The sequence below is a fragment of the Lissotriton vulgaris genome, chromosome 6 (genome assembly GCF_964263255.1).
Source record: "Lissotriton vulgaris chromosome 6, aLisVul1.2, whole genome shotgun sequence".
Taxonomy (NCBI): domain Eukaryota; kingdom Metazoa; phylum Chordata; class Amphibia; order Caudata; family Salamandridae; genus Lissotriton; species Lissotriton vulgaris.
This window is the reverse complement of record NC_141694.1, coordinates 1,444,129,364-1,444,155,182: the sequence shown is the minus strand read 5'-3', so window position 1 is coordinate 1,444,155,182 and position 25,819 is coordinate 1,444,129,364. Positions and strand designations below refer to the sequence as shown.

At 45.2% G+C, this 25,819-nt stretch overlaps 1 protein-coding gene across 1 annotated transcript in view; it reads right to left on the bottom strand.

The window, feature by feature from the left end:
- MTHFD1L (methylenetetrahydrofolate dehydrogenase (NADP+ dependent) 1 like) overlaps positions 1-25,819 on the bottom strand; it is an 884,753-nt gene that overhangs the window by 545,970 nt on the left and 312,964 nt on the right. The window contains exon 11 of the mRNA XM_086927571.1: positions 23,661-23,729. Within this exon, the coding sequence (XP_086783697.1) occupies positions 23,661-23,729 (69 nt within the window). The remainder of the gene's footprint in view (positions 1-23,660; positions 23,730-25,819) is intronic.

Genomic DNA, 25,819 nt, shown 5'->3' with positions numbered 1-25,819 from the left:
AGGATCAACCCTGATTGCCAGATCTCCTCCTTGAGACAATCCCACCCTCATGGATATGAACTCCCTATAAAAATCTCTCAATCAACTGAAATCTGGCCCCCCAATAATGTAGCACCCCCCACCATTCTGAGTCAGGTTTCTGATATTGTGCTCCAATCATCTTGAGCCTTGTTAACATTTCATTTTCATCTGATCTCGTTCCCTCCCCCTGGTAACGGGCCATGGTCAAGGCTCTTCTCAAAAAACAAAGTTTAGACCCAGAAGTATTTGCTAACTACCGGCCGATCTCGCTACTGCCAGGGATCTAAATAATGTGTGAAAAGCATGTTAACTTCGTTCTCTCTGCATTTTTGGAGAAGAACAAATGCCTTCATCCCTCCCAAACTGGTTTTGGACCCCAACAGGGCACGGAACGGCCCTTTTAGCTGTAGTTGAAGAAGCCAGAAAAATTCTTGATGTCGGCGTTCCGCGGCTATTGTCCTGCTCGACCTTAGTGCGGCCTTCGACACAGTAAACCACCAACTATTGATCTCAAGACTCAGAGAGGTAGGAGTCACTGGAACTGTACTCAAGTGGCTTGAGTCCTTTTTGGCCAACAGATCATTCCAGGTCTTTGAGGACCATTTTATTTCCGAAAGGATGCCTCTGAGATGCAGGGTGACTGAAGGTTCTTCCTTGAGCCCCACGCTTTTTTATATATGAGCCTCCTGGCGTGGTAGTCGAGCCCTTTGGTATTCAGATTGTCACGTATGCTGATGACACCCAGCTGATTGTGTCTCTTAATCAATCTGACAATTAAGAGACTAACCTGGCCAACTGCTTGGAAAGGGTATCCGCGTGGATGGACGGCTCATTCCTAAAACTCAATGCAGCTAAAACAGAGTTGATGCTTCTGGGTAAGACTACCAACCTGGATGCCAGCGTACTCTGGCCAGATGTTTGGTCGCTATGCCCTCCCCCAAAGATGAGATCAAAAGCCTTGGGGTCTGGCTGGACCACAACCTGAATTTCAAGGAGCAGGCATGTAGGGTAGCAGGTACTTGCTATGGTATCCTGAAAATGATTAGAAAAATTCTCCCCTTTCTGCCTTTCAATGCCAGGAGACTATTGGTTGAAGCCTTGATTCTTTCTCGGCTTGATTACGCCAATGTGCTTTATCTAGGCTCTCCATGTGGTACCATCAAAAAACTACAAACTGTTCAAAACTGTGCAGCACGACTTCTCATGCAGGCCCATCATCGGGAATCGGAAAAACCGCACATCATCTCTCTGCATTGGCTTCCGGTTGCCGAAAGAATTCAGTTTAAGGCACTGTGCATTGCCCATAAGACTTTTGGCTAAGGCTCCACCGATCCTTCGATCTATCAGCTCCCCATACCACCCCAAAAGATCCCTGCACTCCGGGAAGAAACATCTTGCAGTTATTCCCAGGATAAATAGATCTTGGAGTGGGAGACGCCTGTTTTCAGTTACTGCGGCAAAATGCTGGAACCATCTACCAGATTATATACGGCTTGAGGGCAACTATCTCTCCTTTCGCAAACTCCTGAAAACTTTTCTGTTTCCCTAATACACTGCTGTAGTTCAGTGATGACTCTGCTTCTAGCGCTGGGAGGCCTTCTGGGAGCCATGCGCTCAATAAATGTAAATTCAATTCATGTATGTACTCATTCAGTCCATGCGTCGTTTGAATGAATAATCATAAATATACAACTAATATACACTTTCTAAAAAAGAAAACGTTCTAATTGTGAGAATTGAATGCATTAATTTAATGAAAATGTAACATTTTGTAGTCTATATAGCTTTTGCCTATTTTCATTTAATAGCCAACTGATTGGCAGATGCATGCAATGATTTTGTAAGACTTTGTTATAAGTCGAAACTGGTTACAATGACATACCAAGCAGGCCACATTTCTGCTTGTTTTTTAAGAGCTGGGAAAGAACATTTTCGACTTTCCTCCCCACGATTTGCACAAAGGTTTTCAACACTCAATGCTAAATGGAATTTTGCATTTGAAGTGCTCCCTGTCCCCTAATAAAAAGGGAGTGATTGTGCCTTAAGGCTACAGCCTTCCCCCGTCTTAAGAAAGTGCCTGCCCTACTGACCTCACACAGCACCGACTCTCTCTGACATCGTCTGGTGAGTCTGGGCTGAGGGACATTGCTCTGTCAAGTGAACACGGCGCTTGATTGGCCGCGTTGGTCAGGATACGCGTTTTCTCCTTGACTAGACCAGAAACAGGAAGATTCAATGGTTCTTTCAAATTCATTAGCTGAACATGTAAGTAGTTGGTGATATCAGCACAAAGCAAAAAGTTATTTATCCCATGAGCATGAAAGATTAATCACAATCAATCATCGAATACAAGAAAAACGATTGGACAAGGACTTATGACAACATATATTTGTTTTCAGTTAAAGCATGAAAGCAAATGATTAATAAACATTCATGTGCCAGAGTCGCAAAATGAGAGGACAGTGTAGTACTCGAAAAATTATGAACAAAGTGAAGAAAAGAAGTACAAGGTGGTCAATACCAAAACTGCGATATCTGACTTTACACTAAATTGAGTGGTCCAGTGGTCAAAGAAGGATAGTCTGGTCCAAGGTCCAAAAAGGGAACAACAGGCAGCCAAGATCAAACGTTCAGTCGAGATTTTGACTAACAAAAAAACCAAATAGAGATATCATCAGAACAAAAGCAGCAGGGGACACTTTGAGTTGGACCGTACAATATACTTGATACAAAAAGTACGCTCAAGTTAATTTTGGAGGTAGCAGAACCTACTAAAAAATGCAGAGCGGGTTTGGGAGAGGCTGGCGGGACACCTGAATGGCCATAGTCTGGCAAACCTCTGGAGTTTCTCTGGTTACAGACCCACGTCCTGTTCTGAAAGGCTTGTGGAGGAGGTGGATTCTCGCTGGTTCCAAGTCCTGCAGCCACACGCCAGAAACCCTTGAGGTGAGACCTGGGCGGGATAGAATCTGCCTCAGCAGAGTGCAGGGTAGGCAGAATGACGGTAGAGCAGGTTACCCGGGAGACAATCAGGAGATACCCCTGGTGAGAACAGATGCCGGGGTGCTTCCAGTCACCCACACTGTAAGCTTGAGCAGATGCACTGGGAAAATACCCATGTGAGTTGGTTGAGTAATCTGACCTTGTTAAATGACAACCAGACCATAAGGATGACTGGTGAGGCTCCCGTGCCTTGCCTAAGAATTGCAGGGAACTCGGCACTTCCGCTACAAACTGAACTACACATGCCCCTTAAAGAAAACAGATGTCCCAGGGCTAAAGGGGACTTTTTTTACCCTTGCATGCTCTTGGGGTAGCCAGGATGAATCATTGGACTGAAGAGGCCTCCTGCTGCCGATAACAGGACAGTGACAGTGTTACACAAAGTTCTCCCTTGGATCAGGTTTGAATCGCCTGTCCATTCTCTAGGCCGGGTTACACAGTTTAAGGATACTGAGCTAGGATGTGAAGGCAAATGTTTTGCTGCTGTTTTTTGTTTTTCTGCACTCCAAATCCTTGATTGTACCTGTGGAATCTTTTGGGATCCGAGTTGAACTTTTCATGTATTATGCTGGGTTGATAAATGTAAAACGATCTTTGACATTTGAGGCTCTGTGATTGAGGTTTACAGTATGGCTGCAATCAAGATCACCGACCTTATGTCCTTGGTATGTAACAAGGTTAATAAAACGATTGAAAAAAATGCAAAACAACTGCTAATAGTACAAGGACCCACGTAGATTGAAAAAATGATTCAGATTGAAAAAGCAATCAGAATGTATTGAGTAGGTGACTCAATGTGCTGAACAAGAGTACTGAGGAAAAAGTTGGCTTACCACCCAGGAAGCAACCAGCCAATTACTGTAGAAAAATGTACAGGGCTATAGAGGGTTCAAGACTTAATGTCTATGGGAAGTAAAAGTAGACAGGAGTAACTGATCTCGGTCATTTCAAGTCAGGACACAACAAAGAAAAATTGGAGGCAGAACACTTTCTAGTTCATTAAAAGACATAAATGTGGTCAGTGTGGCCATACATGAACAGTTAGAGGCCAAAGAACAAAACGCCTACAGCTCCAATATGAATAACGTGGCTGAACTCAAGTTTTTGCAGGTAGTACGTTGTTAAAGAAAATTGACAAATTGCTATATAAAAGGGAAAAACGACTCCCTGAACACTGCAGCTTCTTTCTGCTCTAAAGTGTCAATACATCTTCCATCAAGTTACGGAAAACTTCTTATGTAACTTAACTTCATATTCAAGCATATCAGATTTGCTAGTGATCTTTCCTACAGCCTATATTCTTAGATTTACCGGTAACTTGAGTCCAGAACGAGAGTACTACTATGATGTAATATACTGATGATACTCAGTGGTTATGACACCGTTTTTAGGTGATGGCATTTATGGTGGAATTGGGACAGTCTGGAAAAATTGCAGGACTCCCCTTCCCATTTGATAGTGTTCTGTATTTCCCATTGTTATGGCACACGAAAGGGCCACCTACCTACCGAGCTGGTGATACACTCACAGTAAAGACGGCTTCCATGAATTTTTTATGAACCAATCAAATTTTCTAAGATTTACAAAATGGCAGCATTGACAACTACACAAACACTATGTAAGTACATCTATCTGGATCCAAGTTTGAGAGCAGATTTTAACCTTGGCAAGGAGGTTTCTTCAAAAGGTACTTGCCTAGTGCCAGGCTTAGCTGGCACCATCCATGAAGTGTTTCCTTCTTTGTAATTCAATCCAATCCAATAGGTTGGCACAGGCGAGGGTACAATGTTACGCTAAGATTACTCTCCTACGTTTTAAAGGTAGTACCCCTCATCAGTTACACCCCCGGCTGTTACCAAGCAATGCCCAAGTAAACAATATGCCTCAATTGTAGTCCTTAACCTAACTCCACCAACTGCCTACATTTTGCAACTAGGAGGCATTTCTAGCTTTGTGTCCTCTCGGTGGCCTTCTTAATTTTTATTATAAAGTGCTTTGGAAGTTTCTAGTCATGCAACAAGTTGACAACGTTTCCAAGAACAGGTCATGCAATCATGGACCAGAGCGCTAGCATTCGATGTAGGGGCGGCGCTTGTATTTTTCACTTGGTTTTAAATCCCTCTTTCACAGACTACTGTTAAAATAGTATTTCAACGCTAACACTAGCTTTTCAGTGAAGCACAGACAAACTTTGGACATCATGGGCCCGATGTAGGTAAATCTACATTTACCACTTCATAAATACCGAATCATACCGAATCGGTATTTATGAAGTGGTAAATTAGAGGGGGGGAGATGTAGGTATTTCAGATTCGGTAAATACCATGGGCCTTGAAGCCCATAGGAATCAATGGGCATTACCGAATCGGTAATTACCGATTCGGTAATTACCGATTTGTGCAAGGGTGCAGGGGGTGTCACTTTGACACCCTCCAGCACCCCAAAAAAAGGCATGTGAGCCATGTGGCACACAGACATGCCCTAAGGGCATGTCTGTCTGTCACATGGCATAGGTGTGCATGCACACATGTGCATGCACACCTGGATTCGGTATTTTAACACCCAATTGGATTGGGTGTTAAAATACCGAATCTGAAGGGCCTGTGGGACTGAAAGTAGTCGCACCTACATCCCAAATTTAAAAAAAATCAGTAAAATTACCGATTCGGTATTTTTGCGATTCGGTAATTTTACCGAATCGGTAAAATACCGAATGGGACAAAAAAAGGTCCCCTACATCTCAGTAGGCCAAATACCGGTTGGAAACGGCCGAAATCGTCCGTTTCCGACCGGTATTTGGTACCTACATCGGGCCCTTAGAAACAACCGCTGAAAGCTCAGGACACCTGCACCATTGTGGATCAGGGAGATTAAAGAAGATCTGAGATTGCACTGACCGTGGCCGGATCAGCCAAGGAATCATAACAAAGCATAATGCATGAACCGGAGTGGAAAATCCAGCATCAAAGATGACGGTGGCAATTCATCAGAGATGGTTGGTGTCTTATTGTGCTGTGGATATTAAGAGTTATCCAGGGCACACTCACTGTAGGGCAATATCAGTGATGGCAATTAAAACTGTAAATTCCTTTTTAAATAGCAACATTTATACTAGGGGAAAAATGACTGACTGACAATGCTTGGTTGTTATTGTGGATTCCATATTTAAAGTAGCTTTTCATGCCTCCTTCTGGTTTGTGTTACTCTGCACACTGTTTATAGCTGGCCTTACAACTTGGCTTTTATGGCTGCTGTGCGGCAGATGGTTTACATACACAGCATATATCATGAAAGGAGCTTGAAGGAACACCCATCTTGTTTGACAAGATGTACTGTAAATACAATGGAACCTTTAAGCTCGGATACTGTAAAATCAGCGCTTCGCTCAGTAGCCTTTCAATAAATTGTACCAGCTGAACACACAAAACAAAGCTTCGCTGAAGTTCTATGCCATGTGGCTCGGAGTCGGACGGGGTGATTGTGTTTTATATGGAGGACTTGAAAGTGGTGTAAATATCCATTAGGGGACCACCGACCTAACCACAGCAGCGGCTCTTCCAATAAGGCGGAGGAGCGCTGCTCCACTGCTCTTTGAGCAGTGGAAAAAAGGTAAAAAAAAAAAATAACAATGTTCTTATCATTTTATTTTCCTAGGCAGTTTTACGGGGAGGGACGGGGCTGGACGGTTTGGCCAGTCGTCTTGGGCCAGCCAAACAGTCATGCTCACTTAGCATGTTCTCCACCGGGATGTAATGCACAGCCTGGGTGGAGAATATGCACAGGTTCCACTCCCTGTCTGAGCGCAACCAATCACAACGCTGCTGTCATGCTGGTGTTAGCTGCACCGTGATTGGCTTAGGGATGACTGTGTGCTTCCTATTTCCCTTTCAGAGGGAACAGAAGAGGAGGGAGGAGGGCAGGCGGCCGGCAGCCAGCTAAGTTAACTTTTTTCCCCTCACCCTAACACTCCCGCCCAACCGATACTATTGTGTGGCAGCCACCACTGCCTACTTGCCTCCAGTCAAATTCTGTTGCATTTGTTTCTTCCTCTACAGCTTAAACAATAGGTCTTGCCAATCTGAGACAGACACATATCCATGATTCTTAAAGGTGTAATTTGACACCATTCTCCTTGCTGTACTTGCAAAACTGAAGTGCCTCCCATTTAGTGGGAACCTCATTTAAAAAAAAAATGATTTTATAGATGAGGTATGACAAAATGCAACAAATAATCATGACACCATACAATGACAGTTAGCGGTCAGGTGTCGATATATATAGCAATCATCTCAAATTCTCAAAAACTACAAATTAGTAAAAGAGTCATATTACCCGAAGTGGTCCTGTGAAACAGCAGCAAGAGCCCCCAACAAGCCATACAGTGCCCGTTAATTTAATGCAAATAGTCAGCGCTTTCTTGTTGCGCTAAGTAAACACTGAGTGGTGCCCAAAAATCCATCGGTCGCACTCTTGAGTGGGAACCCCATTTCGAAAGCCACTGATGTAACTGGGTGCCATCTAACACTTGTGGATTTTATATTTTGTTGCTATTGCACTTATGTGCTTTTATCAAATGAAAGCATATTCAAAGAGCGGAATCTGTTAATCAAGGTCAGACTGTGGGCATTAAAAAGCTTCCAAAATAATTGAACGCCTGTGAAGAAATTGGGTCCGGCATTAGATCAATTGAACAAATGACTTCCCTTCAGTATCACCTTATCTGGTAAAGACTATCTAGCTATAGAATTATGCCCAGGCATCAGACTGTATCCAGAAACTTTTCATGAGCAGTACCCCTGTGCGCCAGTAGGTGGCATCGTTCAGCTCCACGTGGCATCGTCGTCTGGCAGAAATATATAGGCACCTCTCCAGCATGCTGATGTCAGTTACTTTTCGCAACTTTCCACACCAGGAGTGCGGCGCACTCACTTGTGTGGAAAACTAGGGCCCTGTAAGGGTAAAACCCTTTCCCTAGAAAGGGCTTTACCCTTACTACAGACAGAGCAGGGAGGATGGGTGGGACAACCTGCTTTTCCACACACCATGCCTCAAACTTGTCCAATGGCAGGCGTATTCTGATTTGGTGAAGGGATGATTAGCTGCCAAGATGACGTTGCAGACTTTCAGCAGAAGATCGAAAGCTGTCAACTGTTGCTGCTCAATCTTCAAGCAAGAAAATGGAGTATTGACAGGTTCAGGAGAAGCCTCCCATTCTGCTGTGACAGAAGATCCTCCTGAAGGGGAAGCCTTATTGGAGGACAGATGGCCATGCTCAACAGCTCGTGATACCAAACTCTCCTAAGCCCAGTCCGGAGCCACAAGGATGACTTGGACCTGGTAGTTTCTGGTCTTCGAGGACTCTGGGCAGGCGTGGTATGTGCGGACAGGTGTACAGGAGGCCTGAGCTCCACTTGAGAGGAAAAGTGCCTCTGAGAGCCGCCTTGGAAAAGCCAGGGAACAAAACTGCTGACATTGTCCAATCTCAGCAGTAGCAGACAGATCTAACCAAGGCACTCCCCACTGCTGAAAGACTGGCTGCGTTTGTCCACCATGGAATTCAGAGAGCCAGCCAGGTTTTGTACCACCAGGGATATGGCCTGCTGTTCCAGCCATGTCCAGGAACACAGGGGCTCTTGACAAAGGATCTGTGTCACGCACCCACCCTGTTTGTTGCAGTACCACATGGCTGTGGTGTGATTCGTAAACAGTCAATGCCAACCTAATTTTAGAGTGCATGTACCACCCACACCCAGGGTTGGATTGGGATTCAAAATCGGCCAGGGCATGCTAAAAAAAAGTAGCCCACATTTGCATATTGCCTTTCTGCAAAACACTGCTTCAGCAAAATTTTAAAAGAAAGGGAGGGGTGGTAAAAAATGCACGTATTAGTTTACACTGGTGAAACACACGTGAAAATAAGTGAGGCCACTGCTGCTCAGGCCCCCTGCCCCGCTCACTATGCATACACTAATGGGCTGGCCCACCGTGAGAAAGAGAGTGACACCTCTGCCCGTTGATAAAAGGAAGGTAATGGACGCCCATCTGCCTCAAGAAAGGCCACTCGGGCCCCCACTGGGCCTCTGGCGGAATCCGAACAACGCAGAAACCACCAAATCGGCCCCTCAGACTGCTCAAAAAATCAGCCCACAGCTGGAAGTGGACACCGACCCCTCTGGCATTGCCCGCGTTACCAATCTGACCCTGCCGGCACCTGAACAAAACAACCAGACGCATATGAAAGTGGGGAGGTAGGACTAGTTCGTTTCAGAGGGCAAGTCATCTAATCCTTTCCCCACCAAACAATTCAAAACTTACACATGCGTACAAATGAAGGGGTGGTAGAGTATCTCCTTTACAGGATGTTTCTCCTGCTCGCATTTGAACAATTTAAAACAGCCAACTCCATAGAAATGAAGGTAGGTGTAAAACTGGTCCTTTCCACAGCAAACCTCACCCTTCGCCTCCCAACAAACTGAACAATGCAAAACCACCAGATGCATGGAAGGGGTGAGGCAGAAATGGTGCAACTGATGGCACTTTGAGATGGGAGTTTAGATGCTCATCAGATTCTTGGGGCAGGAAATGTTGTTATTTGGATGTCTGTAACAAGATGAAGAAAATATGTCTGCAATCTCACAGCATTAAGCAGGAAAGGTTTCAAGGAGAACACTAGGAATGAAATACAGCCGGGGGGTGGTGGAAATGTCTGCTGTGGGTTAGAGATGTATGGGTTGAAAGTGTGCTTTTAGAAGCTTGGATTCAGCCTCAGAATTACAAGGAAAGATGAAAAAGATTGCACTGTGAGACTCTAGATATTAAGCTGAACCCTGGACGTTTGAGTGGCAGATGGTGGGGCTGAATTTATTAACAGAGAGGATATGGTTAAGAGGACATCATCTGAATTGATACAGCAGGCCCAACCCCTTTTCATAATTTTAGGAATCCCTCACGTCGAGCCATGTACATGTATGGATTGCCTCAAAAATCATAGAAGCTTGGCATAGCAGAGAGTCAGAAGCTTTAGGGAAGATTTCGTAACCTAGAGGGTGGCCACAAAATGCTTAGTAGAGAACAAAAAAAAATGTCACATTTTGATTGTTCTTTGATGAGGAGTCACCAGAATGCCTTTGGAGGAAGTACGATGGAGTCAAAAGAAATCATGAGTGGACAGCATGACCTTTGACATTTTCAGCTTGTCCAGTGTGGACATGCAGAGACCAGTGGGCAAGCTATGGAAATACACTAGGCTCAACATCACTGTGACCAATGCTAACAATATTTAGGGGGCGAGCACAATGAAGCGAGTGAGGAAGGTGTTTTTAGTGACTACATTCACTTGGGGAATTGCAATGTCCTGAACAAATAAGGCGCAGATTGTGTACTTTCCGTACAGCACTGAGCGTACACCTAAGTAATCTGCCCAGGTGAAAGGTAGAGGCTGATGTCAGGTTGGCCCAGAAGCAGGATCTTCACCTTCTTATTTTAAAGCAGCGTCAATTGTGCCGCAGAGATGACCGGTTCAGTCTCATATAGTACTCAGTATATCTGCACATCATTCGCCTCCAGGTGGTCGCTACCGTCATAGTAATAGAGGTTATGAACATGTGCGGTCATGCGGATGATGAAAGGGGCTGAAAATAGGGCTGAGCCTTGCGTCATTCTACAAGTTTAGGTAGAAGGAACTCACAAGGTGGAGCACAGCTTACTTGGAAGGTGATACATTGTTAACCAGAACTGATTGGTGCCACCCAAGCAGACATAAGAATCAGGGCAGTCTAGCAGAAGTTTGTGATCAATGGTATCGGAGGCCGCTGAAGGAGCAAGGCATTTTTGTCTTTTAAGGTATTTGTTGATGAAAAGGAATAGCTCCCTCTTGATGCACAGCAGAGCAATTTCAAAGCCCTAGCAAGGGAGTAAGCAGAACTGGAAATTGTGAGGCACATTATGATTCGAGATGGAAGGACAAACTGAGTAAATCACAGCAGACTCCAAGAGATTCCCAATACAAGGCAGGACTGAGATGGGTGAGAATTTAGGGGGCGGGGATGCTGGAGGACAGGAGTGATTGGTTGAAGACTGTTCAGAGATTGGACAGTTGCCGCATGTACAAGATTGTACTTGGGGTAGATGTATACCTGCTCAGTAGACAGTGTCCCTTAAGTGAAGAGTCTGGTTAGGCCAGGATAGAGGTGTGAAATCGGAGATCTTGAGCGCTGGGATTTAAAAAAGCCACATGAGAACTACAGTGTAAACACTAGGGCAAGTTGGGTGATTAGACCATCAAATCAAGACAAAGTAGACAATTTTCTTCAGTGACAGGATCGGTTTAATTGTCGGCTGTAAGAATTCGGGTTTTTAGCTGTGAAATGCAAGTTCTTCACAAACAATAAGTCCGTAATTGTCTTTTTACTGGGAGCCAAGTACTCCATCGTAGCTCTAGACTGTCGGGGTAGAGAGGCGGAGCTGTCCAAGGCCTACTTAGGGTGTGAGCTTGTAACCCCAGCTCATGCAACAACACCCAAAAAAACTTTTTTTTAAAGGAAACATACTTATTACACACAAAATACAATGCATTAAATTAAGACTGTGTACAATCAGGCACACGGAAATACCTTTGGTGAAACCCTCATATCACTTTACATTCCTAGTGGGTCCTGAACCCTATAACAATATCCCCAAACCTAATGATTTACAAGGAGGCCTTAGACACAGTATGCACGTATTATATTGTTGGGATCTTATTTTACATGGTGCAACGATCGTGGGATAAAGACCTCCTATTTCCCAGATAGTGAATAAATTCACATATACAATTGCAGCAAGATGATCAGCAAACACTTTATTTCCAGACACAAATTTACATAAATTATTCTCATTGCAGTCAAATGCAAGAAATTTCATAGAGACAAGTATGACATTTTTCGATACTCCTTTATTCTTTTATATTTTTCACAGTGTAGCCAACGCGTTTCATCCCTTCACTGGACTTCTTCAGGACTCAGTCATGTGATACTTTCTTATAATGGCTTATTGTCTCCGATGTTTAAGGACATAGAATTCTTGTTCTGCTTAATTAGTTGATGACTAGCGAGTCCAGAGCTTCGAAAATAGAATATTTCCTATCCCAATATTTCAGACCAATGTTGGCCACCACATCGGTCGTGCACGGTAAAGACGACCGTCGGCCCCCCTCAAATGGTCTCTAGAGTGGTATCAAAAAACCATCTATTTGGATGCTCTGGACTCGCTAGTCATCAACTAATTAAGAAGAAAAAGAATTCTATGTCTTTAAACATTGGAGATACAAACTTGGGGCACAAGCTAGGTTGGCTAACGAGGACCAAAGGCATCTCTGAGGCCTGTAGAGACTACATTTTCTTTGTAGTAGTGGATGCCTCACACTATTTTTAGTTTTAAAGACTACACACATTGCTTTAAAGACACTGGAAGCTAGTGAAGCTCTCTTAAGGTGCCTGAGGCAGAGTCAAATCTAAATTTGTTAATTGCACGTTTCGCTGCCAGTACTTGCACCCTGTCCAATCTTCTAAGTAAGTAGTCTGGCACTCTAAGCAGTAGTGTGTTGCAATCTATTTTACTTAAGACTGTGCATTTCTTGCAGGCTGTGCAAGTAGTGGAACAATCTTTCTTAGGTTTCACATCATCCTGTAACAGGTAGCTGTTGTATTACTGTGTTTCCATCGATAGTTTTTTCTCCATGGAAATACTCAGATTTCAACCTGTCTGTGCTGTTTTGGTGTTCTCAGTACTGCTCCAGGGCCAGAAATTGCTTGGCAATGAATGGGAAACTTTTGCCAAACCTAGTTTAAATACTCGTTTTTAGGGGGGCGTTGCTAGCAGCCGTGCATGGCGGCAGCCTAAAGGAAGAGCTCCGTAGATCGGACGGCCTCTCCTAATATCCGTGTATCTATCCGTGCAGAAAAGATGCTCTAACGGAGGGACCCGAAGCCTAGGACCGAGCAGAACCCAGGGCAGCAACTTTGAACATTGTCCGACACCGGAGGCAAGACTTATGCCGAGGCGGTTCCGAGGCCTACACCGCAGCGACAAGCCGGGACCTATCCCATTCGATAGTCCGAGCGGAAGTGGAGGCAACTCAGGAGAACACCACCGGAAACGATCGACCATCACGGTCCAAGCAGACAGACACCCGTCCGACACGTTAACGGAGTGGTCGAAATGGCCTAAATGGACATCGGCGAATATAGGGAAGGAAAATAAACACCGCCGTGGCAAACGGCAGCCGGACTGCGGGCAGGTGAAACCGAAAGCACGGTGAAACACAGTATCGGGACGACATCTTAGCACATCGCGGCCAGACCAACAAGAAGCAGAGTTAACTGCCGTTATCATACGACGGCGAGCAGACATCAAAAGATTGAAACTATGGCCTAGGAATGACTGCTGCCAGCTAGTACGGGAACTGCGTAGATTGAAAACCTGCCGGGACCCGCGCAATACGGATGGCATTGGCCTAGTACTCAATCTGATCACAAGTAAGAAGCGGCGTAGACCGGACACAGGAGAGGTTCAACAGGCTCTGAAAGACTAAGAAACACAGCCCTTGATAAACCTGTGGTGCAAAAACAGCAAGAATGGCTGCCAAGAACTCGAGAGGAGGCACTACACAGACCCCTATCGATAGATATGCCAGTGGAGGGGGTTCCTCCTCCCCAGCGGACGGCAAGACTAACCAGCAAAATGGCGGACGGAGCGAGCACACAGAAGACGATGCTGGAAGACATCATGCGGGCACTGACACAAGTGCAGGCCACAGTGGGCTCCATATCTGCGGAAATCACTCTGATTAGGGTGGACTTTCAAAAAAAGTCTGAGAAAGTGAACTCAATGGAGGTGGTCACAAAGTCGCTCATGGAAGATGTGTCCGAGCTCCAAACGGCGATGGAACGGATGTCGGTAGAGAACAAGACATTACGTGAGAAGCTGGATGATCAGGAAGGGCGCTCAAGAAGGAACAACATCAGAATCCTTAGCATACCGGAATCTGAGGGCACTAGAGCGACAGACCTATATGTGGAGGAATTGATTAAACAAGAGCTCCAGCCTAAAGGACTATCCACCTTCTTCTCTGTAGAAAGAGCACATCGAGTACCGGGGAGGTAGACCCAAAACGGGTGTGACACCACGGCCTATCCTTGCCCGTCTGTTCAACTTTCGGGACAGAGATGCTATTTTACAGGCGGCAAGAGTGTCCCCTCCCATCAAGATGCACAACTCCACTCTGGCCTTCTTTCCGGACTACACAGCAGAGGTCGCGCGCCGCCGGAGGACGTTCTTGGAGGTAAAGAAAGAACTGAGAGCTAGAGAGATCCCGTACTCAATGATTTTTCCGGCCAGACTAAGGGTGATAGCAGAAAACAAGACTTGGTTCTTTGACACTCCTGAAATAGCAAGAGACTGGCTGGAGGGATGGAGACCGTCTAACCAGCCCCGTCACTCAAACAGGACGCATAAGAACAAAAATACAGGAGCTCCTTCAGACTCGCAGACATCTCAGAGAACGGAGGAGGAACTCTCGCTGGACGGAGATACTGTGGTCGACGATGCCAACAAGGAACATTAGCCACCTGGTGACCACAAATGACTTTAACATAACTTTGTGCATTGCCTGAAGGTCTGGTACAGGACACTGGGCCGAGGGCATCCGAGGAGAGTAAGAGGGGCCACCGGCTCCGGAGAATCTTCTCCCCCACGAGCAAGTATTTGGTGTGGGGAATGGGTTAAGCACTCTGCTAAGTTGAGGGGGCGGGCAGTTCTATGTCTGTATAGCAGGGGGGCAGGGAGGGGGGGGGGGGGAGTTCAGGGTGAGGGTGTTTTTCACTGTTTGTTTTGTTTGACTCTTAAGGATAATACATATCGAAATGAAATGAACACACAGATGGGTATACGCCGGATACAACGGCGTCAATACATTAGGAAAAACATGTCCGTCCTTATAGGCAAGAAATGGCACAAGACGTACAAACTGCTACCCTAGATGAGAGTATTCACTCGGGGCCGGTGACTCCACTGCAGTTGATGTCCCGGAATGTGCGGGGACTGGGAGACAAGATAAAGAGGGGATTGGTTCTGCAGGGTATCAAAAGAATAAATCATGATTTGATCCTTCTTCAGGAAACACACCTAGTGGGCACGGCCAGTAAGGCATTAGACAGACGAGGCTACCGTATGATCGTGCGTTCACACTTTACTTCAGGATCCCGTGGGATGGGCATTTTAATGAGAAAAGCATCCCGGTTTATACTACAATCCACCAGAACTGACTAATACGGCCGCTTTGCAGCAGCTTGTGGACAATGGGAAGGAAAACCACTTACCATTGTATCAGTATATATTCCACCAGCACTACACGCGACTACCCTTCCTGACCTGGGGAAATTCCTGTTAGAACTCCCGGAAGGCAACCTTGTGGTGGGGGGAGACTTTAACGCAGTGGCACACAACACGCAGGATAGATTTCTGGTCCGGACACACCCCCTGGTCCGTCCCGCTTCAGTGAATTCATGGAGGCACAGGGACTGCTGGACATCTGGAGGCATCTTAACCCTGAGTGCCAACAATACACTTATTACTCTGCAACTCATAACAGCCTATCCCGCATTGACTATTTTCTTACACTGGGCGACAGCCACCTTACTATAAATGACCTGAAGATTAGGCCCAGGGGTATTTCAGATCACTCCCCCTAACACTAAGCTTGTCGAGCTCCGAAAGAGCCCGCAAGAGAGTCTATCCAATCTACCCAGGATATATTAAGATACCGCACGTCCGGAAGGTGTTGAAAAAGACGACCCGTTATTACTTTGCAGAAAATACAGCTTCGGTACCATCCCCCACGACCCTATGGGAGGCCTATAAAACAGTCCTGAGAGGGCAGGCAATTACAACAATAGTGGGACACAAGCGCATGCAACACAGGGAATTGCTGGACTTAGAGTTAAAACTCGAAGCAGCAAACGCGGCCCACATGGCAAACCCAACGGAGGATACACTTCACGCACTTCATCTCTGCCAGCAACTACACGACGACCACCTAAGACGACAGACAGTTGAGAACATAGCGGGGACAACAAACAGAGTGTACGATATAGGAGACAAAGCCAGTAAACTCCTGGCTTGGCTAGATAAAAAGAAGGAAGGTTGCAGAAACATACTACAATTGAAAGACCCGGAGGGAGTGCTACACTCGCGCCCATATAAATATTAGAAATCCTAGCGGACCACTTCCAAGGAGTATACACCCCGGAGGGGGAAGTCACGGCAGAGGCAGCAATGTTGGCACTCCAGAATGTGCGAACTCAGACTCTGCCGCAGGAAGCAGTAGACGAATTAGAGGCAGACCTATCGATAGAGGAGATACAGATAGCAATCAATGCACTCCACACGGGTAAGGCGTTGGGCCCCAACGGGATCCCGGTCGAATGGTTTCAGACAATGGCAGACACATTGAGCGGACCCTTGCTGGCCATGCTAGAGGATAGTCAAGTGCAGGGAACCCTGCCCTTGGATCAACGGACGGCGACCATTGTGGCCATTTTGAAAGCGGGTAAATCACCCCTGAGTGTACATCATACCGTCCGATCTCGCTTCTTAACACTGAAGCTAAAATCTTGGCAAAAACACTAGCCACTAGGCTGATGCCCCATCTATCACACCTGATTCATCCGGATCAGTCGGGCTTTATGCCCCATAGAAGCACGGCGTTGAACCTTCGACGTGTGCAAGGAGCATTGGCACGAGCCCTCTTACTGACGGGACCAGCAGCCATACTGTCGTTAGATGCCAGAATGGTGTTTGACATGGTGGAATGGCAATACCTCTTCGCAGTATTAGCACACATGTGTTTCAGCCCTAAATGTATTTCCTGGATAAGACTTCTGTACACTAACCCTGTTGCGCATGTGGTGGCCAATGGCCACATCTCCCGAGAGATACCGCTGGCTAGGGGGACGAGACAGGGCTGCCCTCTCTTCCCCCTATTGTTCGCCTTGATACTAGAACCACTAGCCACTGTCATTAGAACCACCCTGTTACTAAGAGGAATACATTGGGGGGATACTTGGGAAGACAGGGTCTCCCTCTATGCAGATAACATGTTAATCTACCTGTCCGACCCAGAAACTGGCATCCCGGTGCTGCTAGCAATATGTAATACACATGGCATCAACTCTGGCTATACCATCAACTGGACAAAATCGATCATTTATGAACTGAAGCGTCCCTTACCGGACCTTCCCAGCGACTGCCCATTAACTATTGCAGACACCTCGTTTAAATATCTGGGAGTCTACGTCGCCCGAGATGCAGCGGTATATTATAACCAGAACTTATTACCGCCACTCACTCGTCTGAAAGCAGACGTGAGACACTGGAAAGCTCTCCCGCTGACGCTGCTGAGAAGAGCGGCGCTGTTTAAAATGATGGCGTTACCACGTCTCCTATATATCTTAGAGAATACACCACTTCTAGTGCCGCCCTCATATTTCCAAAAAGTGACAGCGATAGTAACAAGTCTACTATGGGGAGAGCGCCCGGCTCGGGTGGCGCATATAAAACTCAATCGAGGTTGGTACGACGGTGGGATAGCCCTGCCGAATATACAACTATTATTGGGTGTCGCAACTCAAAGTGATAAATCAATGGATCCACGCATCGCAAGATGACCCAGCCTATCTAGCAGACAGAGCGCATTTATGAACACACAGCCTATTGGCGCCGCTGTATAACAAGAGTCTTATAACAAAATTAGTGGGCCCGACCAAACACACTGTGACACTGACATAAAGCACAGACGAGACTCAAATGGGGAGGTGTTATAACAAAACTAAACAGCTAGGATGCCTGAGACATAGCAAGGGATTCACTCAGTGGGACAATATAGGGATTGCCACAGTAGGGGACTTATGGACAAATAATGGAATGGTCCCTTTCTCGCATTTACAACAGCAGTATGACCTAGGTCCCAATGAGACATACCGATACATACAGATACGCCATGCATTGATGACGGCCATTGAGCCGGGATCGAAGGTCCCCGAATCCTCCCCGTTGGAGGACCGTTTGCTCACCGATTTTATGCAAACTGGCGCCACGTCCCTCACATACCGAAAGCTACTGAATAACTTACCAGATCCACTGGCTAGGCTGAGAGAGAAGTGGGAGGAAGAGCTAGGTGAAATGGTTGAGACAGATTGGAACGCCGCACTGGCATCCCCGCGGGAAGCAGGCATTTCGGCCCGCTTCCGGTTGGTGCAATTCAAGATACTGCACAGGGCCCCAGAACTACCTTATAAAGACTACGTAGGACAGATCACCCAAACTGTCTAAGGGGTTGTGGAGGAGAAGGGACATTGCTACACACACTTTGGGACTGTCCAATTATCACTGAATATTGGTGACGAATTATGCGTACCATATTCCAAACTCTAGAAGCATCGCTCACACCGGACCCGCGTATGTGCTTGCTGAATGTATGGGGGAAGAATGATTTGACATGTCAGGGACAACAATGGGTAATAGTGGGCGTAATGGTAGCCAAGCGAGATATAGCAGAGAAATGGGGAGCGGCAGAAATACCGACTTCAGCACAATGGTGCAGGAATATGGATAGACTGATGGGAACTGAGCGAGCGGTATACAAAATAAGAGCCAACCCTCGCAAATGGAACAGGATATGGCAGCCCTGGAACCGTTATCGGGGGACCTGTGCGAACCTCTTCCTGAAGAAGACGTTGATAGTTCTGGAGACGAGGACGAGATAGACGAATGATCCACCTCGAACGCCGAGGGGGGATGGGAGGGGGTCTAGGTACAAATGTGCAGGGTCGATTATGGAACATGGAAATAGAAGGGACAGAATAGATGTCCGGGGAAACCCACTGGTGTGAGATGTTGAATATACATTGATATCGTTATAGATTGTTCTTTAATCCTAATGAGTCTAAAGTTGTGTTCAGATAAAAAATAAAAAGTAAGACTATTAAAATTTTTGCCAATCACCGAAATGCCTTAAGTACATTGTTAATAAACTGCTGCCGGACCGGAAGGTTGTCGGCTGAAGAGCTGTGTAACAATGAAGTTTATCTATTATATGCATGACAACTGGCCTCCGGGCATACAAAGATTGTAATGTACATTTGACAACTGCTAATAAAGTCTTACAAAACAAAAAAAACACACAAAAAATACTAGTTTTTAAATAGTATGGAAAGAAGAATCCTTAGGTAGAAGAGTATATTTCAGTAACTGCCAAGGATCAAACAATTTGTTCAAGTGACCAAGCGAGGATTGAAACCAGGTTTTTGGGTCTCACATTGAGGCAAGTCATTATGTCAAGATTTTCTCATATGCAATATTGAAGAAATAGGAGGCACAATAAAATAACTGCTAAGGATCCCACAATTTGGTCAAGTGACCAAGCCTGGATTGATACCAGATTTCTTAGTCTCACACTGTGTAACTTAACCACTAGATGAATTTTCCTTTCTTACTCCTGGTTGAAGTCCCCAAAGTTGAATGATTTAACTTCCATTCTTCCATTCTTGTTGCATGAGGTTAAAGCGGGGGTAGAAGTCACAAGAAAGCTAAACTCATTTTGGGCTCAAGGGCACGAGAGGACCTTGAGTAGAACCACAATCTAGCACCTGGTTTGAGCCTTAGATGGCTCACCCACTTCTATACTTTACTCTGGGTATTCTGGGCCTGGAATAAATTTCGATGCTGCTGCCAGTGGGATACCCGTTTGGAATGTGAGGATATCTTAGTTGGCACTGCTGATGACTGCCTTGTACCTGTGCTACGTGTGAGGGGAGCTTACAATGCTGCTAAATTCTGCACATTCTGCGTTTACACAAACTCTTGGACAGCTGCTGCATATGTTTTCCATGTTCCGTGCATGTAGAGGAAAGCTTGAAATGTTTCTGACTAGATATGTGGTCTATGGTTGTTAGAAAGCTAATTTCTCCTCCTAGTGCTGAATCTCTTGTGTGTGGAAATCTGGCACGGAGTGTGAATCCATCTTGCGCTCATACACCTCAGTTCCTTACACTTAAATGCTGCTTGTTTGCTGTATCCAAGGGAGACATTAAATTGTGCATCCCAGTGCCGTACTTTTTCCAAGTCTTTGAATCTCACAGTGGCCCTGCAACACCACACTTGTTCCAGGTATTTGAAGGAAGCCTGCACTGGCCTTGCAGTGCCACACTTGTTCCAGGTCTATGAATGAAGCTTGAACTGACTGGCCCTGCGGTAGCATACTTGTTGCATGACTTTCAAGGAACATTCCACTGACTGACACTGCAGTACCACACATGTTTTATCTCTTTAAAAACCCCTGAAATTGTCCTGCAGTACCATCCTCCTTACAGGTCTCAGGGAAGATGGTGATGCTCTGGACCAGTGGTTTATGTCTTTTACATGTGAACTAAGACCCCCGCACTCCTGTTCCTTGTGCTCGATCTATTTCTGTGTGTTTCAGATCTGATCAAAAGACTATTTTCGCTGACTCTGCAACCTCCTCTTTCTTCAAAAATAATACATAATCTTTTTAGGAGGAAATGGGTGTTCGGTAAGCCCACTTCATTATTCATGAGACAGTGTCATTCTCATATTAGTTAAGCCCTTCGGAACAGAGTACATACAATTGGGCAGTGGATCAGCCCTCTTCGGCCATTCACTTTATTGTCAATATTTGGCTCTGCCTATTAGACAATTGCTGGTCTGAAGGATGCTAGGCATTCCGAGTAGCAGTATGTTGCCTTCTTACTCTGTGTTAAACTGCAGTTCATCCCCCAGCAGCTAACCTGCAAATGCAGACTAGTGCTAATTAAGAGTACAAGCAGCTCAGCTGCCACTGGACCACAACATTTCTATGTAGAGCACCAGGCATCACTTGTGGAAGCTTCAAAACAATACCACCATCTTGAAATGGTATTCTGCATAGTCTCTTTTTAACTGTTCCAAGAAGGAAGACCAGTGTGAAGCTTTACATTTGATTTTTCTGTTATTGAACCACTTGCCTCTCACATTTATTTAGCATATTTATGCCTATTTTTCTGTATTTCTACCTTTTTGTTCATTTTAGCATATGCTTTCCCTTAAAAATGTCCACAAAGATCAGATTCTCAGAGTCTGCAGTGCTGATCCCAAGTGTAACTGATGGTAGAACAGATAGCCTTTGCGGACACTCAAGCTTCAGTGTAGCTTTACATTACAATAGTGGACCAATGGACCCGACATTAGAGCTGTCTCCCCTATGCCACCATCTGTCAAAACTCTACTCCTTCCCAGGAAGTGGTGTACCTTAGTGCGAGTGCAGGATAACCACCATGTTTTGCGAGTAAATTGTGAGAGATGTGCCTGCGTGCAAGTAGGATTAACATGGTCTTTAATGAGTGCAAGGTAAATGCTCTATAATTTGAAAATTCTGCCTGTGTGAGTGCAGAGTGAGGCCTATGCCTGTCTGAATACAGGATGATGGTTGTGCCTATGTGAAGGCAGCAGTGTGAGTGTGGGGTGCCTGCATATGTCTGTGTGCATGCAGTTTACAAGGGACAAATCTATTGACTTCAGTAATGCTTTTTAGGGTTATGGCTTTGACTTGCAGAAATGCTGCGCAGGAAGTGGAAACACAATAGTGGGTGTAAGAGAGCAGTAGGTAGTTGCAGACTGTCGAAGGGGGTTGAGGAGTGTCAGGGCAGCTGACAGACTGAAATGTCATCCCAGTTAGGGCCCACGGTTACTTTGCTTGCACTAGGGCCTGTAGCTACATAGCTGCGACAATGGGGAGAACATGTCAAGACAACTGGCTTAGTGCAAATCCAGGTAAATACCACTATCATTATAATGCAAAGGGAACAAAAAGATTGCCTCTTTATTTTCACCCCATCATGTTGTATTACATGGGGTATCTGTAAAGCATCAGAACTGAAAAGAGCTTTTAACTTTCAAACAGCTAATGCTGCCAGGGAGTCGCCCTCAAAACAGGCCTGTGCTTTACTAATAAGAAAGTACAAGGAGGGCAGAGTGTTGCTGATGAATGATCCTAATCTAGTACTGGTGAATTCAGCATGGACTTTGCTGAGCCATTGGTGCTGTAGATAGAAAAACCGCTGGTGAAGCCTTTGGAAGAGGTGGGGAGGCAAAGCTGAAGCAGGCAAAACCCCAGATGTATTAGTCTGTGCCGGTGAAGTGCCAGTCAGTATGAGATTGGGTGTTGTAGAGGCTCCGCGGGTGCCAGAGCCTTATTACATATTTTGCGCATGGCCTCTTCGAACAGCTGCTATCAGCTTCAGATTCACCAATGGGACAGCGAAATGAGAGAACATTAGCTTAGGAGACATAAGAGGCTGCAAATAACATGACGAAGCCAGGTTTGGGTTCCATGGACACATGTGCTCACTTAGTGAAGAGTGTTGAAGTTGAGGAATTACATCTGTGGTTTTTTATGTTATTCTTTTCAAAAGGCTTATCATTTGTATTTGACTTGCGTGACAAGGGCGACCGGGAGCACATCCACCTTGTTTCTTGTATTCAGCTACATAAAGTTTGACCTCATGCTTCCAGATCATCCTCAGGTATCATCAGCGAGACAATCACAGGATTTGAGCCAGCTTTGGCCCAAGACACTACAGACGACCTGTGGGAATGCGACTGACATCTGCTTCAAATATGTGTGTTATCTTCTGAAGCCTATAGCCTTAGTACCAACATACTTGCTATGTTTCCTGTATGCGTTTCTTAATTTTGGAGGGAAAAGCTCAGTAGTGACAAATCTTTAAGAGCAAGAACTCTGGATCCACATTGAAGGGTGTGAAGTAAAGGAACTGATGTCAGCACACAGGCGTGGCACCTATGTGTGGCGCCATGTTGTCCTTACCAGGGCGAGACAGAGTCATAATGGAAACCAATGGGGTCATCTTCTGGCACACAGGAGTTATGGCAAGCTATATTCAGATCCAATTTGGCGCATGGGAGGATGTAAAGGTTGAGGAATCTGTACGTAGAGGTATCCATCAGAAATACATATTTTGCAGGTTGTCTCCTTTGTCAATAGAGTAGTCTCAACACAATTTAAAGAATGTAAAGAAAGTACTAATGTGTTTTGACCATTTTACATTCTAACAGTCAAGTAATTGCATATAACTTTAAATATTAAAATCAATTAGGGATGGCTAAATTACTAGTGCTTAGATGATCTAATATCAGCTATAGCATTAATTTACATGCAGATGGACATCCTTAAAAAGCACCTTGAAAAAATTTACTAAAACTAAAGCAGCATATCTGATTTTCTGGTAGCAAAAGTATAATAGCTGAAGCACCTCTGAGGAGCAAACTCTCCTTCACCAATTATTTGTTTTTACGCATTGGTACAGTGCTACCATGCAGTGATCAGACATCTTGACTTAAGTCTAACATGAGCCTCAGAGTGAAATCTTCAACACACTTTCATTTGTTTTTGAAAAGTTCTCTTTGCATTGCGCAAAATTATACAATAAAATAATTTCCTTAAATGAGTGGTGGGGAGGTGGATACCAGAATGGCGTTATATAGGGAAAACAAAGGGAGCAAAGACCAGATGAGTTAGTGGGACTTACTTCCAGTGTTTGCATCAGCGTAGGCTTAATTGCATCCTTCATCAAAACAGCAAGAGCACCGGTCACTCCCTAGATGAGAAAAGTTACCAATGTAAAAGCCAATTGTGTCTAGTACCTCATAATCAATTGTTTAAAATACTGAGCAAGTAAACATTATATGGAAAGTTAAACACAGACTGGGGCAACACATGAAGCAACACACAGTTTTTTACAGAAATGCAGTCATTCAGGTCACACAGCATTGTGTCAGTTGTAGTTTTTGCATCTTTCATTTAGTTTTTCAATTTAGCAGTAAAATGCTAATACAATGTTACTACGGGGCTCTCATTTCATTTAAAGATTCACAAAAGTTTACTCTGACAAATAAAAAGTTACTTACCTGTGGCAACAAACTTTCTGGTTGTTACTCTACCTCTCGAATAATCCCAGGCTTCAGACTGGTTCCAGAAAATCAAAGCAGGGGGCGCTGGCCTGCTATTGATGTCGGAAGTGATGTCGGATGACTTCACCAAAGCTATACAGTGCCCCGCCCCGACACTTTAAAACAACAACAATTTTCAATCAGTGTTTTCACAAACATTCTAGGAGAATGGACCAAATGGCACTGAGTAGTGCAGTATCAACCTGCACTGGGATCTAATCAATCCCTATAACACTTAAATCAAAAAGGGGAGTTAGGAGGGACTGAAGAGAAATCTGCAGGTAGACAAGAGTATCCACCAAAAAGGTTGTTACCGCAGGTAAGTAACTTTATCTTCTGATGGATACGTCTCCCTGCATATTCCACACCTGTAGAATAGATTCCCAAGCAGTAACCTCCCTAGGAGGAGGGTTGATGGGTGGTTAAATAAGAAAATCTTGCAAGACTGATGTGGCGAAGTGCCCCTTTGTTATCCAGGCAGCAATGCTTAGCAGGAGTGTTTAGGGATGATGCTGACACAGTCACCTTGCAGATCTGTTATTGGAACCACTCTATCAAAGCTGGAAAATGTTTAGTTGTCACTGGTGGAATGAACCCCGATTTCTTCCAGGGGTTCTTGATAGGCCAAAGCATAGCAGGTCTTGATGCAAATTATTATCCACCAGGAAAAATTAGGCTTCTGGAACACTTTGCCTGTATGTCTTTGGTGCCGTCTAGGTAGAAGCTGACCGCTCCCCCTCTGTGGGGTGGGTCAGGGGAAAGAAGGTTGGTCGGGTGATGAACTGACCTAAGTGAAAGGGAGTCAACCACTGAAGAAACAAAGCCCTGGTTTGTAGTGCCAATTTGTCAGGGGAAAAGGACAAACAGTGTGGAAAGGAGCTTGAGGCCTGAAACTCACTGACCCATCTGGCTGAGGTCATCGTTACCAAAAACGCTGTCTTAATGGTTACCAACCACAAGTGGCAACTCTGCAGAGGTACAAATTGAGAATACACCAAAAAAACAACACCACTATGGTCCCACTGGGGCATAACAAATGCAAATGGAATTGGCATGTACAAATTAGTTAATCTTGTCAGAAACCCTATCACAATAGGGTATTTGAACAGGGAAGTTTGATTTGGAGACCGATTAATGCCGACAATGTAGCAAAGTATCATGTACAGCATCTATTGCACGCCCCTTTGGTCTAGGGAGAGCGCTAACTTCAAAATATAAGACAAAATGCCATGCAAGTCTTTGCTATACCGTGCACCACAAAGCAAAACTTTACCATCTCCCAGATTAAACATATTTCATGAAAGGGAAATAAGCTGACAGTATGGCGTCTACCACCTTTGGTGACAGTTGAAAGAAGCTTAAGTGTCACCATACAATCTCCAGGCATGAAGGCAGAGGCCTCAGATTGGGATGCAGCACCATTCCCTTTACTGGGAGAGAAGGCCTATCCAGAATGGCAGCTTGAGCAGGGGACATGCAGCTTGCATTTAGCATTTTCCAAGGAGGGGGATAAGTCCACCTGAGGAACGCCTGCCCCACTGATTGAAGATGTCCTTGACTATCTCCGGCAGAAAACAACTTCAGATTAGCAAGAATGTCCCTGCTCAAGCTGTCTGCTCTGACACTCTGAGACCCTGCCAGGTTATTTTTTGTTGACCAGATCCCTTTGCGGTGTGCCCAAGACGACCTCAAGGCAAAAGAGTGGAGACTCTATCCCTCCCTTCCCTTGCTTGTTCAT